Source organism: Mycteria americana, chromosome 8 (assembly GCF_035582795.1).
Source record: "Mycteria americana isolate JAX WOST 10 ecotype Jacksonville Zoo and Gardens chromosome 8, USCA_MyAme_1.0, whole genome shotgun sequence".
NCBI lineage: Eukaryota > Metazoa > Chordata > Aves > Ciconiiformes > Ciconiidae > Mycteria > Mycteria americana.
Window position 1 is genome coordinate 8,630,065 of NC_134372.1, and position 14,936 is coordinate 8,645,000.

The window sequence follows — 14,936 nt, forward strand, 5'->3', positions numbered from 1 at the left end:
TGATCTGTAGGCCACTTCCTCAGGATGGTTTCTCCGTCACATCTATCTAGTACTCTTCCACAGCTCTGACTTCAGGCCTTTACCATTGAGGGTGCTGGGGGACAGCAAGAAATTTGCTGAAAGTCCCCCTATTGAGTGACAGATTTACTAATCATTCTACCAGCTGTGTTTAAAACAAGAAGTCAAACACTTGATCCAAAAGCAGATTTATTAAGCTAAAATATATTTGCGATCTCTTTCTTCAGGACTAAATAAATGTTTCTCATATTTTTGTTTGAAAACGAAGTTAAAAATAGCAGGGGGAAAAGTGTATTGCCTAGTTTTTTAATCTATTGGGAAGTTTTATTAGGACATCTGTGATGTGGAAATGGCATGTGTTGCTTGTGTTTCTAGTGCTGTGCACTGGCTCAGGACCATGAATCACGCTAAGATTTATAGGGGTGCCTCTGAAATGTATAGCCTTCTCCGTGACTCCAGCAGGAAACCCTCTGCGGCTCCAGGGATCCCCTATTACACTGTACTCTGACTTGCCAATTTTCAATCAGTAAGAGAAACACACTTTCTCTTTTCATTTTCTTCCCTCGTGATAACCTGTTATCCCCAAGCAGTCGGCTCAGCTGGGCTCTGACATTCTCCGAGCTGCAGTCAGGACTGCGCATGGTTGTGTCTTCCTAATAGCTAGGTCTATTGCCAAGTGGTTTTGTTAAAGAATAAGGGTTGTGAGGAGCTGAATGACCTCCATCTCCCTGAAGTGGTGTCCTCTGCAAGGCCGCCTGTCACACACTGCTTCAATGTTGGCACTCCAGGAAAATATTGTAGCTAAGATGGGAAACCTTGAGCAAGTTTTCACAGGGAAGCCCTGCTTAAATAACTCTTCCATATGCTGTACATCACTTTTATCAGCACTAAGATATCATGTGCTCACTGTCTGGACACACAGTTGAATGAGCATTGAACTCCTCAATTCAAATTGTTCTGGCTCAAAACACACAGAGCATCCACAGCTGTTCTTTGCTGGTTTAATCCCCAGAGCTGGCCAAAACCTCATGGTCTTCCACTGGGAGACTCAGGCTACTTATCTTATTCCGCTGGAGTTTGGGATTTATTGTACCTATTCTGCTTTTGTCCCAGATTTCATCCCAACTACTTGTCCTGGTAACTGGGGAAGCACCGTACCCGCTTTTCACAAGAAGTTCAGGAATGTATACATACAGTGAGCAATGTCCATTGTAACACCCCAAAACGGTGAGCAGGCAAAGACAAATTTGCTGAAGTATGACAGAGGTGCTAGGTTGTTCATTGTGAAAGGCTTGATGAAGCTGAGTAATTGGGAAAAGCAAAATGTGGGTCACGCTAAGAAATAGGGGCAAAAGCCTTGCTGTGCTTGGACGGGGTCTGGAGTTGGAGGAGGCAGAGCATGGAGTCACCTCTGAAGTCCTCCATGACGGTGTCCTGGTCTCCCTTCCATTTTCACTTGGATCAAAGGAGCCAAGTGACAGCTAGGGGCCACCTGATTCATATCATCAAATGGTAGGAAAGGGCTCATGTACACACCCCTTTCTTTAAGCAGTAGCATACTTTATGGCTTTCCATCTATTTAATAAAATCATCCAGTAATTCTGATTAATGCCTACCCAGAAGAGTTGCTGCTTACCCTTAGATCCAAAGGCTAAGCAGCAATAATCCAGTCATGGTAATCATAACTTACTACTTTGATCTTCAGATAAAAGAGCCTATAGAAGTGCAAAAGTGTTACATCACCGTTACTTGGACAACTTCAAAGCATGCTATATACACTAATGAATTTTCCCAACACAGTCTGATGAGAAGTAATAGGAGGCAAATGTGTCAACAGAGGAGTAGAAAGGAAGAGGGGAGAAGATGAGTCCTCATATGGTGAAAAGGAAAAGCAGTAAAAATAAGTACCTGTACACTGTGGATAGGTGCGAGACGTGAAGAGGCTTCCACGAGGGCCCAGCTGCAGGAGTCAAGCACACGGGATACTCTCCTGTAGGAGGAATTTTATCTTCTCTCTTATTTCTTGAAGCTCTCAATAAGAAGCAAGATCTCAGGCTGCAGGGTGGCAAACAGAGGGAGGGGGCAGCTTTTCATCTCAGCAGTGCTTCCAAAGCCTTCAAAAATTAAAAAAATCACCAAATGGATCTTAGCAGGTGAAACAGGGGCAGCAGAAACACCGAACATGTTTTCTCTTCACAGTTTGCAAGTTTTAATGTTAAAAGACAGGCATTCCTTGCACATAAAGCTCTTCTAAAAAACACTGGCTGGGGAGACTAGATTTATCTCTCACCACTTCTACAAGGGATACAGTATGCCCTTGTAGAAAAAAGAAAGACTCAAAAGTGAAAATAGAGAAAATGTAACTTGTACAGTCTTGGTGAGGGATCACATTTTAAATTAGCAATGAGAGAGAAAAGGAAGGGAATATTTGGGAATATTGCTCAGAGTGAAAATCTTCCAGTGCAGAAAATACTCTCCTCCCAGAAAAGGCCTTTCTGTCATTAGATTGGGAAATCTGACAAAAGACAGACAAAAAAACAGAGCAAAAAGAACTAAGGCAAGGCACTCTGGAAGAAATCTGAACTAGGTTTTTGTAACATTGCCCAGAAGTCTCAGAAATGGAGCTCTAAATTGTGAGCACATGTAGATGGCTAAAGAGGATCTTGGAAAAATGAAGAAGTGGTACCATATAACCCAAAATATATTAAATCTTTGGAAAACGCTTTTCATCAAGCTTTTCATCAAGCAAACTTTGAAGAAGAGACTGAGCGAGAGCATATGAAATCTAGCAACACAGCAAAGGACGTTAGCACAATAGGCCGTTGTTTAAAAAGAAGGATGAGTGCTGTTAAATTCGGGGCCACCTGAGGTTGAGGAAGTTCCTGAGTAATGAATCTCCTGGGGCGCTCCAGTGAGTGCTTCTGACAAAATTTTATGCTTGTCGCCTTGTGAGTTTTTCTCAGCAAAGCGAACAAATGCCACCAAAGTGAGAAAAATACGTGAAGAGCCTTTTTATAGTGAAATTTTTTGCTCCAAGGCATGACGAGAGGCATTTTTTTTTCCTTGTAGCAAAAACTGTTAAAACCGCAGAAGAGGGATGACTTTGCCTTTCACCAGAGCTGCCGAGCAGCCCAAAGTGACCACGTGTTTCTCAGCAAACCTCTATCTAAACACTCATCCCTTACATGCTTTAAGTTGGTCAGCCCTGAATTGGTCAGGGAGTTGGACTAGATGATCATTGTAGGACCTTTCCAACTGAAAATAGTCTAGTTTAGTCTAAACGACCCTGCTTTGCAACATGGAGAGACACACTGCGCCTGTACTTAAGAGGATGACAGCGTATTTCTTTGGGTCTGTCTGTTCTGCCTTTCAGCCACACTCTTATTTTTTCTTAGGGTTCCACCTCATCCTTCTATCCTAGTCCTTTCTTTACACTTTTTTTTTTTTGCAGCCCTCTGGAAGAGTTGGGTGTATTATCCTACACTTTTAGGGATAAGCATCTCACCTCAGCAGCCAGTTCTGACTGCTCAGGGATGGTGGCTCCCTCAGTGAAGGACGTACCTCAGTTCTGCAGTTCTGCTCTGTAGGAGTGCTTTTATACTATGGGTGGTACATGGGTCCTGCTGAAGTTGAGGGGGGCTGGTTGCCCCTGTCAGCCTATGCTTGCTTGGCATTTAGTGCTTCCAACACCATACCTTGTTAGTTGAGCAGGTGAGTTGTGTTTGTTGCCTGTCAGCAGGCTGCACTTTGTGGCCATTGAGGACCACAGGAGGGCACAACCTGCAGACTGCTATTGAGTCCATAAATTACTCCCTGCATAGCTGGGCCCATTTGATGCTGCCTCTGCCTGCTGGGACTGAGTGTCTCAGGAAGGGGAAGGGAGCAAAGCAGAAGCTCAGAGGTAAATTCCACCTGGTGACCAACGCTTTAGGTCACCCACCCAGGTGAAATTCATAAATGTGATTCATCCCCTTCTCCCACAGCTGGGAACTGAATTAGGGAGATGAGTAAGCTACTCTGGATCCCAGAAAGTGGCAGGGCCTCTCAAAGAACAAAAAAAAGAGCTCCTGGGTGCTAGTCCTCTGGTTAGGCCGTTAGGTACCTCTCGCCTGTCAAAATGCTAAGTGAATGTCTTGAAAACAGCACGTAGCTGCTCCATGTAGTCATGCTTATACTTAGCACTGCAGCAATCCAAGCTCCAATGACTGGAGAACCACAAGTGGCATGATGCATTTCTGACTAAGCAGGAAAACTCATTTTAGAAAGAGGTTTTGCCCATTAAAGGGAAATTGAAGAAAAAAGTGCTAACATATTCTGCAAAAGAAGAGATGAAATGGTGGGAGAGGGACCATATACTACTGTCCAAGGCCATTAGCTTCAGCAGAAAGAAACAGTAAATAAACTATGACTTATAATTAAAGCCTCACAGATGTACATCCTCCAGTTGAATCTGGGAGACTGCATATTTGCAGACAATATATTCAGTTGTTGCAATATTTACACAGCAAGTGACCCCAAGGCCCCTTCGTAAAAGGACTTCTGCTAGGATTCTGCAATCCATATTGCCTCCTTCCAGCACGTTGGCTTTGAGGGTCAGATGAGCTGGCATGGTTTGCCCAAAAAGATGAGAAAGCAGACCTCCAGCCCATATACAAAAATTAAGAAGCTCTCAAATTTTTTCCTTCTTTTTTTTTTTTGAAACAAAAATTAGGAAGAAAAAAGCAGGAGAGAGACATCATGAGACTCCAAGTACCTGTGCACCCTCAGCTTTCTTACCCTGTCTCACTGGTTAATGATACCCACAGGGAATCAAAACATGCAGCTGTGACCTCTGTACAAAAGTTGTGAGGGAAGCTGAAGAAGGAATTTGTACCACTGGGAGAGGTAAATGAGAATGTCAATAGGACACATTCTTACTTCTGTGCTTGTAAGGGCTCTCTTGACACTCTGTGTTAAAGCCCAGCACTGCAGTCGGGACTCCGGACTCTTGTACCAGGAAATAGGATTCAATAATAAGTAAATGCAAACTAATCATGGCAAGAAAATTAATAATACAGTATGGACCGAGAAACATGCTTTATAATCACTCCAATTTCATGACAAACAGCTGGTAGCTCATTCAAAACTATCCATGGCATAGCAGAGCGTAAGAGGATAAGAGCTTTGCAGCATGTGCATGATGGATGCACCCAGAGCTGTTCCCAGCTCCACAACCCCACGCTGAGTTTGTTCCTCTATCTATGATTATTCACAGACTTTTCAAGCAAATCTGGGGTTTGTGTCAGGGTCAGAGATAAAATGGTGAGACCAATCGTGCCAGATGGTCTGTGACACAGAGAAAAAGCAAAGCTCATTTACATTGACAGAGTTTAATGTTGAAACTTTGTTTAAAATAAGAGCAAAACTGGAGCAAAATGTTTGCAACTAATCCACTACCAAGTCAACCTTCAGACAGACCCATGAAACTATCTAGAGTCAGTATCAAATTAACAGAGTAGTGTCAGAGATCGGAGGATCTGTGTGGGTAGAAGACCAAAAGTGGATTTGACCCACAATCAGTAGAATAAGCATATAAGAGCTTTTCTTTCAACAGTTTTGCATAAATTCATTCAGTGACAAATATGTCAGTTGACTAAGTGAGCCTTTATTAGAATTGAATTTAACAGCAAATCTGGGAAATCCTCCCAAAGCAACTATGGCTTTAGAATCCCAGATTTGCACTTCTAATTAAAACACTGTCAGTTTAGGTGTAATTCTCCATAAGAAATGGATTTGGGGAGAGGGAAGGGAGAAGTGGGAGAGAACTGAGCTGTTGCTTGAACATTTTTCCAATGAGGTTTACTTTGTATATTTTCTGATGATGTTGGTAATGTTTTTCGCAAAAATGTATGAGGCTCTTCTAATAAGATGGCAAAGCAAAGGCAAATTCCTGTCGGCTTTTTCTACCTTCTGTAAGGGATAAGATCAAAGAGCAAATTGTTTGATCAAGGATTGCGTTTTGTTTTAAGAAATAAGAGATTATAGCTGCATGATTTTCTTTTTTCTGTGAAGAATCCATCAATGCTAAGGCTAGAACATAAAAAAAATCACTTCATGGGAACAAAGGGAACTTACAATTCTTTTCTGTTTTCTACTCGCAAAATGCAATTGTTTTTGCAAGGAAAGGTAAAAAAAAGTCATCTAAGTGAGAAAATCAAAATGATTAATTTCAGCTTGGTCATCTGCAGTTTTTCCATTAGATGGATATAAAATAGCACATTCCAGAATTATCTTTTAAATTATACATGTGGTAGGTAAGGGTTTAATGTATTATAAAAGCTGAAAGAAAATTATTTGTAATGAGAAAGCAGAAACAAAATTGTTTACCATGTTAAAATTGCACCTTTTAGCCTTTCAGAAATGAAACATTAAGTAATGGAAAAATGCAAAGCTTGGATGGACCCAAACTAACCATTTTCGGAACGCTACTTTTAGAGGACATTTGCGACTGTTATCTTTTCATTCTGACTGAGAATATTAAGGTTTCATTTACAATTTCAGAGTTTTCCACGGTGCTGCAATTCTGGTTCCCAGCCAGCTCTAATTTTAAGTAGATTGTGCACCGTGGATAATGAGGGCAGAGTATTTACTATTTACTCCTGCAAGGGTAATGTCGGAAAGGAGTGCCCCATTCCTGCTACTGTTCTGTGGGGGGAAGGCAGGACCCCAAGTCAGGGAGAGGATGGGGCAGGTGATTTTAGCCAGCCACAGGCAGGGCTAGAAGAAGAAACAAAGAGATCTTAATTTGGATTGTGTAAGAAAGAAGAGTGTAGGTGCAGAAGGAATACTATAGGTTGAAAAATGTACAATTTAGACTATCTAGCTATTTCATCCCTTTCCACATCCTAGAATTAGCCATTCATTAAAGCCTCTGTTATCCTTGCTTATTTTATTCTGATTTTTTTTAGATCCTGCTATTCGCAAGTATTACTATGATAATGAATGTGAATAAATCCAGAGGTCAAATAGACAAATCCAAATATCCAAACCTTAACATATCTTTAAAGTACTAACCAGTGTGCTCCATCTCACCTTAGCTCTGCAGAGGACTGAGTCACTAACTCGTTTCCACACAGCAGAGAGCTGATTGCCTTCATGTTATGCTTGAACAGGTATGGGGACATGTAAATTCTCAGTGCAAGAGGATTTAAACCCCATACTGCTGATTAGTAAAGAGAAATGAAATTTGCTAGGGCTCGAGCTGCAGAACATTTGTTAGTCAAGTGGAAGGTCATTTTCTGTTATCTACTGTGGAGTGAGATTTTCAAAACCTCAAAGTGACTTAAAAGTACAAGGTATATCTACTCCTCCATGACTGCTTTTACTAGGGCATAAGCATAACTCTAAGTCCCACTGGCTTCCAGCCAGGCTTTTGGCTCCCAAGTATTGAAGTCACTTCTAGAAATGGGACATTATCTCCTAAATTACAAAGGCACTTTTGCAAATGTGTCCCATGATGCTCTCCCACTTGTTCTACAGAAGTAACAGAACAAGATCGTAATGGATATTGTCTTTCCAATCACTTGCTTCTGGTAAGCAGTAACAGGCATTGGCTCAAAATCTATATAGGCAATATGGTGATCCAGAGAAACCCAACTTGTACTGTTTAACCTGTGTTCACTGCTACTGAGCCGTAAGGATGTCACATGGGATCACATCTGCTTGTGCGATGTTTCATCGTGACTATTATTTTATTTTTCACTGTATTGCAGTAGCCTCCAAGAGGCTTCATCACTGGCCAGCACTCCCTTCTGTTAGATGCTGCACAACGACAGAGCGAAAGGACGATGCTCTATAGAGCCTGTAGGCTGAGTGTTTTCTCTGCTGTGTGTTTACAGCAGTTTAGATTCACAGCTTCTAGCTCCAAGTCAATCTAGCAATGAGGGCAAACATTGCCCATTAGCAATGTCTGCAACAAAACATCACACATGTGAAGCCCCAGCCATGCTGGCAGTCATAGCAAGCTGTTTGTCTACTCTTCTTTCCTCCACTGTCTATGAGAGCGAGCTCTCAGCTCCTCACAGCATCTCATGCGATGAGGAGAAATGACCAGCACCAGCAGCAGACACAGCCCAAAGGAGACTGGTGCATGATACAGATGTGCATCCTGTCCCATCTGGCTCCCATGGGAAAGAAGCTACAGCCCCCTCTCGCTCTTCCCCCAGCCCTCCTTGTTACCTCCCCGCCTCAATACCCCATAGTTACTTTTTCAAGCTGTCAGTGCCAGGTGTGGAGCTGGGAAGCATAAGCCATCTGCAGCTGACAGCAGGCAGCCCCCGTGGGATAAGGCAGTAATGAATATCACCAGGATGTCGAGGGTCTAGAGGCAGGAATCCGGCTGACTGCCGCTGAAGGGATTGAAACAAGTTGCAGAAATATCCCAGCTTCGTCAGGAAGGAAAGGCTGTATAATTTGCAGCTGGAGATGAATGTGATTATTTGCCATGCAAATAGATTTTGCCAGCTCAAAGTGGCCTTCATCAGCAGACATTGTTGTATTTGACGTTATCCGGCTACTTTTGTTTAATGCCTCTGTGCCTTTTCTGAGCGCTTCCTTCCCTGAGCACACATCATCCAGCCTAATTAAAGACAGGTATTTTTTTTTCCTCTTCCCATCAATCTCAAGACATGTGAGCTGAATCCATAGCTGCCTCCCTGATCCCTCTCCAAATATGAAACAAAAGGTAAAGTTGTTTGCGCTGACAGTCCTGAAGGCTGGGTATTCTCCACAGATGAGAAGCACAATGGTCACATTTATCTCACCTAACTTTAGCTACTTAAAAATTAGCTGTTTAGTCCGACTTAGTCATCCCATTTCCTTCAAAATTCAATAGAGCGGGAGGTCTGCAGAGGGACCTCCTCCCAGCATGCGATAGGTAGGGTGAATCATCCCTGGAGGTCCCTATTCATCTCCAGAGCTCGTTCGGTGAGTATGTCTCTCTAAGGGAGAGGCAAAGATAGGGTGGAAGAACAGTGCCTATCTGCCTGCCTTTCCCACAGCACCCAGCACTCCCACAACAAACCTCTGATCCCCCTCCCTGGCTGGCAGTGATGGGAAGGCATAAAAAGAAAGTAATTTGGGATGAGGGATCGTCGGTCTCTTTAGCCATGTTGCTGCAGTTGCTAACGAAGGAGGAGGTTTGCATGAGACACTGCAGGGCAGGGTAACCAGCATATAGCTTACGGTTGGAAACCATGCCTGAAAAAATCTTCTTTGTCGTAGCTTTCTTGCTTTTTAAGATGTGGATGATTAAGAAAAGAATTTGTGAACACCCTACAGTATCACCTTGGAGACGGATCCTTCTCGTCTTGAAACCTTGAAAGGTGGATCCTTCAAAGTCATTCATGGAGCTTGAGTTTGTGGTGAGATAGACTTTGCTGACCGGTTTCGGAAGAGCCCATGGAAGAAGAAACCAGAGGGGAGGGCAAAGGCTCTGCTCCAAAATGAGACCTCTTTGCAGGGGAAAGCCCGACCCATCTCTAACTGTAGAAATCCTTTCAGTCACATCTGTAAAATACACCGCTTGTCCTTGCTGTCGCTGTAATCCCTTGCAGTCATGTTTCCTGCAGTTTCTCTCTGCCACGGGTGAAAGCTGCTGTGATCATTCTCCAGGAGTTCAGGGCTGACAACACATGTGGTGGGATGGGTCTTATTTCCACGTATTAAAACGCATGCTTTCCATTCTGCCCCATGTGCCGCGTGTGTGGGAGCCCAGTCGCTGTGCCTGCTTTCTGCTGGGAAGTGATCTCAAAGAGTTTTGACTAAGGAGATTTCAGGGTGGGTTGACCTAAATGGGGAGATGATGTGATGTCTGCGGGAGCAGCTCCCCTCACATCATCAGCATTTGAAACCAGACTGGGCAAACTGGAAGGGTGTAACCTAGGTAAGTCGTGCAGCTGGTGGGCTATGTGGGTTTAGTCTCTTTCCAGCTCTAATTTCGGTGATTAGCAGTGTGTTTTTTCCCTCAATGGAGTGATGGAGTGTGCAGGTTGGTTTGTCAAGTCATATTAAACCACAGTAAACCATAGCAGCTGGACCCAAGGCTTCACACAGGCACAGCATGGCACACATTATCATGAGCTGGTCCAGTGTCCTTAGCTGGACTGGGATATCTCTGTTACCATCTGATAAACCGTATTTCTGTGGAGTGACTCAGGTTAGCAGAAAGGCAACGCTGAGACATGGTCCCCCACGGAGAAATAAACAGTGTTTCTCACGGGCAGGTCCTCCCTAGTCAGACTGTCTGGCTTTATAAAATAGCACTGTAAGTTACCTTCTGTCTGGGAGAGTGCTCTGCATCTAGAGAAGGAGCATATAAATAATTTAGACAGAATGCATGAATACTGACATCACTCTAAAATTATCTTCCACTCTTAAAAATTATTTGAAAAGATTTTAATATAAATTAATGCCTGCTTGACTTATTTGCCTCTATAGCTATCCAATAGTTACAGATAACTGGCTATTTGATTGCAGTGAGTGCAAAATACCTAGATTTTAAGGCGTTATTATGAACATCTTGTCTAACCATCTGCTGAATACAAAACAGAGAATGTCAGTAGGCAAATTATTCATTAAAGCTGTAGCTCTTCTCTGAGCTTCAATATGTCTTACAGAAAAACACAGAATTTTGATTTTTAAACTTCAGGTGACGGAGGAGCTGACCTAGTGATCCCAGCTGGTCTGTATATCTGGTCTGGCTCCATGCTGGTGCTCCTTCCCGCTGAGCATACGCGCCACAACACAGACCTTGCCGGGGCTGCTGTTTGGATGGGCATTGCCCTGTCCAGCTAAACCTTCCTCGTAGTTGTCTCCATGTGTAATTGTTAATATTATGATATACTCTGAAAGAAATTGAAAATCAAAGCAAATTCAATCAGTTTATTGCTGATTTTTTTTCACTATGATTTTTTTATCCCCCGTCTAATTCCATTGACACCTTGAAAAGTAGATTAAGAACTGAGACAGACCTTTGTCTTCCCTCGTAGTGGCTGAAGAACATGACTTTGGGTAAATGCCCAGGTAAATGATGGGCCTGCAAGAGCAAGCTGCACCTTTTGGACCTTCACACCTCTCCTGTCTGACTCTCCTCTCTGTGTCCAGGTCTCTCTCCGGTCGCATAGTTGGTGGCGTCTGGTGGTTCTTCACCTTGATCATCATATCCTCCTACACAGCTAACCTGGCTGCTTTCCTCACCGTGGAAAGGATGGTTTCTCCCATCGAGAGTGCAGAGGACTTGGCCAAGCAGACAGAAATCGCCTACGGGACCCTGGAAGCTGGCTCCACTAAAGAATTTTTCAGGGTAAAAAGGAAACTTTAATGCAAACATTTTTATTAGCCCCTTGTTTGACGAGTCCTCCAAGCCCCTCCTCTCTCATCTTCAGCACAGGTCTGGTTTTTTCCTCTTGCTTCCCCTTAGCATGTTAGGACCTGCTGAGCTTGTCCTTTGAACAGCAAAAATCCAATTTTCCCTGTGCTGCTCAGAAGGCTGCCTGTGTCTCCAGTACATGTGATATTCTGCAATTGTAAAAACAAATATGGAATATCTGTGTGCTTCCCCACATTACTGAGGAGCTACTCTGAGCAGCTCCAAAAGAAACCATCTCCTGATTTCCAGCTTGGTTTGCCCTTGGTTTGATCTGCAAAATCACTTGCCATACACAAATACGTGGCAGAAATCGGGGGTTGATCCGGGCCCTGATGCAGAAATGGCAGGAGGTTCATTAACATCCCATGACCCCTTTTGCCTTCCTTGGCCCATCTGATATGTGGGTATGTGTTCAGTCCAAGCTGGAAATCTCAGCTGGCACCCAAACCTCTGTTCATGCTTCTGTTGGGTTTCTGCTGCCCTACACAGCGATCCAAAATAGCAGTGTTTGAGAAGATGTGGACATACATGAAGTCAGCCGAACCCTCCGTTTTTGTGAGGACAACGGAAGAGGGGATGATCCGTGTGAGGAAGTCGAAAGGGAAGTATGCCTACCTCTTGGAGTCCACGATGAACGAGTACATCGAGCAGCGGAAGCCCTGTGACACCATGAAGGTGGGAGGTAACTTGGACTCCAAAGGCTATGGCATTGCAACGCCAAAGGGGTCTGCACTGAGGTAAGTAGCTTGGATTTGCTTTCTTTTGCCAAACCGCCCAGCAAATCAATGTATGCGCACAGTTCAATCTCCATTGCCATGTTAATCACAAAAGCTTGGGGCGTGGAGGTGGGGGGAAAGGGATATGAAAACTCAGTGTGATGTGCAGGGAAGTAAAATGCCCAGCCCCCATTGAGCAGCAATGGGAGCATCTAATTATTCAAGCCCTGCATTTGGAAACTGGATCCTGGCTGATCTACTTGCTATGAATGTGTCTGCTGTATTAGGTGATGGCAGGGGGGCTGCTGTGGTGTAACCATTGGTTTCACAGAGCATTATCCAGAAGGGACGCTCATCCTGTGCCATGTGAAGTGCACAGCTTTGCAGAGTACGGTATTACTCTGGCTTGGATCCATGCTTGCAGAGGGAGTTCTCATGGGGAAAGCATTTTGGTGTTTCCTAAAATGAAATGCTATTTGGGAGAGGTGGGAAGCCAGTTTTGAAAAAGCCCTGCAAAAGGTGTGCATTTTCATTCACTGAGTCAATTCAGATCCTGGCAAGTGCCAAATTTATGGCAAATCCAAAGGGGCACAAACCCTGCATTTCTGAGCCCAGACCTGCAGCTGTCACATGCCTTTGCTTAGTGTCATGTGAAATGTCTTCAGAGACCTTCCCTTAAAAAGTACAGACCCAGATCTGAGTTAGTAGCAGAGCTTGGGTCCTGCGCACAGCCGTACTCCTGGACGTGAGCTGGCCCCCTGCAAAGTGCATCATGCAGACTGACCTGCTCAGAGCAGCATTACCACAATCTGCAAATTGGGATGGTGATCAGAGTCACGCCAGAGGTGCGGTTCCATTTGGCAGCAGCCATGCAAGTTCCTCACGTTACAATCATGAGGAATATAAGTTGTAAGGTTTTAGTGGCCTAAGTCCTCAGAATCCATAGCTTTAAGTAATCTGATCAATGGTCCAACTCATTGAGTTATTTATTAAACATATTTTGATCAAAATATTTTGACCAAAACCATATGTGTGTCCTTATACTTGCTTGCTAACATAACCTAATGCAGAGACATCTAATCCATGGCCTCTGGATTACTAGAAACCAGCTGGGCATTTGCTGATGCATTTGTCTGGTCACACAGCTCCCAAGCCAAAGCCAGCCCAAAGAATCAAAGATGTATCAACTAGTAGTGGATGAGGCCCAAGGATTTTGATTACTACATTTATTAAGTCAGCTCAAATTGGATTCAGTAATTCCCGTATCGGTAATTGCTGGAGGTATCTTTAGAGAAGCTCGTGAATGCAGTGCAGGTGGTCCAGAAGGCAATTCTTGCACCCAGTGTGGTTCAGGCTCTGAAATGACTTGGGGCCCTCCAAATGACGGTGGATATGTTCTCACAGCTTTGAGATGTTTTCTGTTGCACTCTCTCCAGTGTTTGTTTTCTGTCTTGCAAATATGGAAATTAGGATACAGGGCTGATTCTATTTATTTATTTATTTAAACATCAATCTTGTATCCTAATTTTGATATTATAAAAACAAATAAACAGGAACATCCTACCTGTCTTGTAATTGTTGGCATGTGAAGGAGCCATTTATCATACTTCTAAGAAAAATAAACAACAAAAAATAAAATTGCATCAATCATTTTAATTTTGCACCTCCAAATATCCCTCTGCTAGGCATGATTCCAAAAATTCCTAACATTTATTTCTGTTTCCTTTTTTTCATCCCGGCTGCATGTAGAACAAATTTCTTACGGGCCTAATGGCAAAGGAGGAATGCTTGATTTTCCATCCGATGGTGTTTCTTTGGAACAGCTGTTGTCAGTTTTTGTCCCATTATGTTTGTTTTGTTCCTGTTGTTTTAATTGTTTTAATCTTAGTAGTTCCCTACAGTCATCATGTAGTGTCTGTTATACCCTTGGGGTCCTGCATGTGAGAGGTTGCCCTGAGCAAGGTGACATACATGAGGCACCTGTATAGCACGGTCAGCCTGTCTCTTATTCAGTTTTCATCTTCACTCACTTCCATCCACAGAGTAAAAGCTCTGAGCCAGGTTTGGAGGTACAGGTGAGCCAGGCCTATCTTAGATCAGGTGTGTTTTAGAACCTGGGCTCCATTTTGATTTTTGCTGCGACCTGTCCCTTTTGTAGCTAGATCGGTTTTCCTGCATTTAAGACTGATTAGGAAAGGATCCTAGAGAGATGCTAAGTGAGAGTTCACCATTGTTTTTCTTGCTTCTACATGGGAACACAATGCCAGGATATTGCCACAGATGAATGAAAACAAGGTTGAAAATCCAGAAATAATTCTACGTGTTGTAGCAGGTACAAACATCCCTCCTAGGCCATCAGTTAGGTCTCTTGGTCTGCTAAAAGAGCTTGCTTCTTCCTCCTAGGTGAATCTGGCTTTGAATATCTTTTGGCCTCCAGATGTCAAAATTCAGTTGCATTTAGGCATGGCTGAGAAGGGCAATGATGGGAGAGCAGAAATTACACCTTTCAATACCAGCTAGTTCAAGGTGTGATCCTGTCTGACATGAGATAGTCATGCAGCTGCAAAACCCATCCATTTACTTGGCAGGAGCTCTTCTCCACTGTTGGACAAGTGATCAAAAAGAGGACAAAAATCCAAATTATCCAAAACTGAGGAAAGAAAACCCAAGAAATCCCATGTGAGTCTGGACTCAAGGAATAGAGAGGTTTTTGAGATGGACATCTTGGAGGGCAAGTTCTTCAGAGCAGCCAGCCTGACAGCAAAGTTCCCTAAAATACAAGTTGGTTTTCCTAG

General features: G+C 43.4%; 1 protein-coding gene across 4 annotated transcripts in view; it reads left to right on the plus strand.

Moving 5' to 3' along the window:
- GRIA1 (glutamate ionotropic receptor AMPA type subunit 1) overlaps positions 1-14,936 on the plus strand; it is a 131,372-nt gene that overhangs the window by 103,178 nt on the left and 13,258 nt on the right. For all 4 annotated transcript variants that reach the window (XM_075509399.1, XM_075509400.1, XM_075509401.1 and 1 more), the window contains 2 exons: positions 11,161-11,359; positions 11,915-12,162. In XM_075509399.1, the coding sequence (XP_075365514.1) occupies positions 11,161-11,359; positions 11,915-12,162 (447 nt within the window). The remainder of the gene's footprint in view (positions 1-11,160; positions 11,360-11,914; positions 12,163-14,936) is intronic.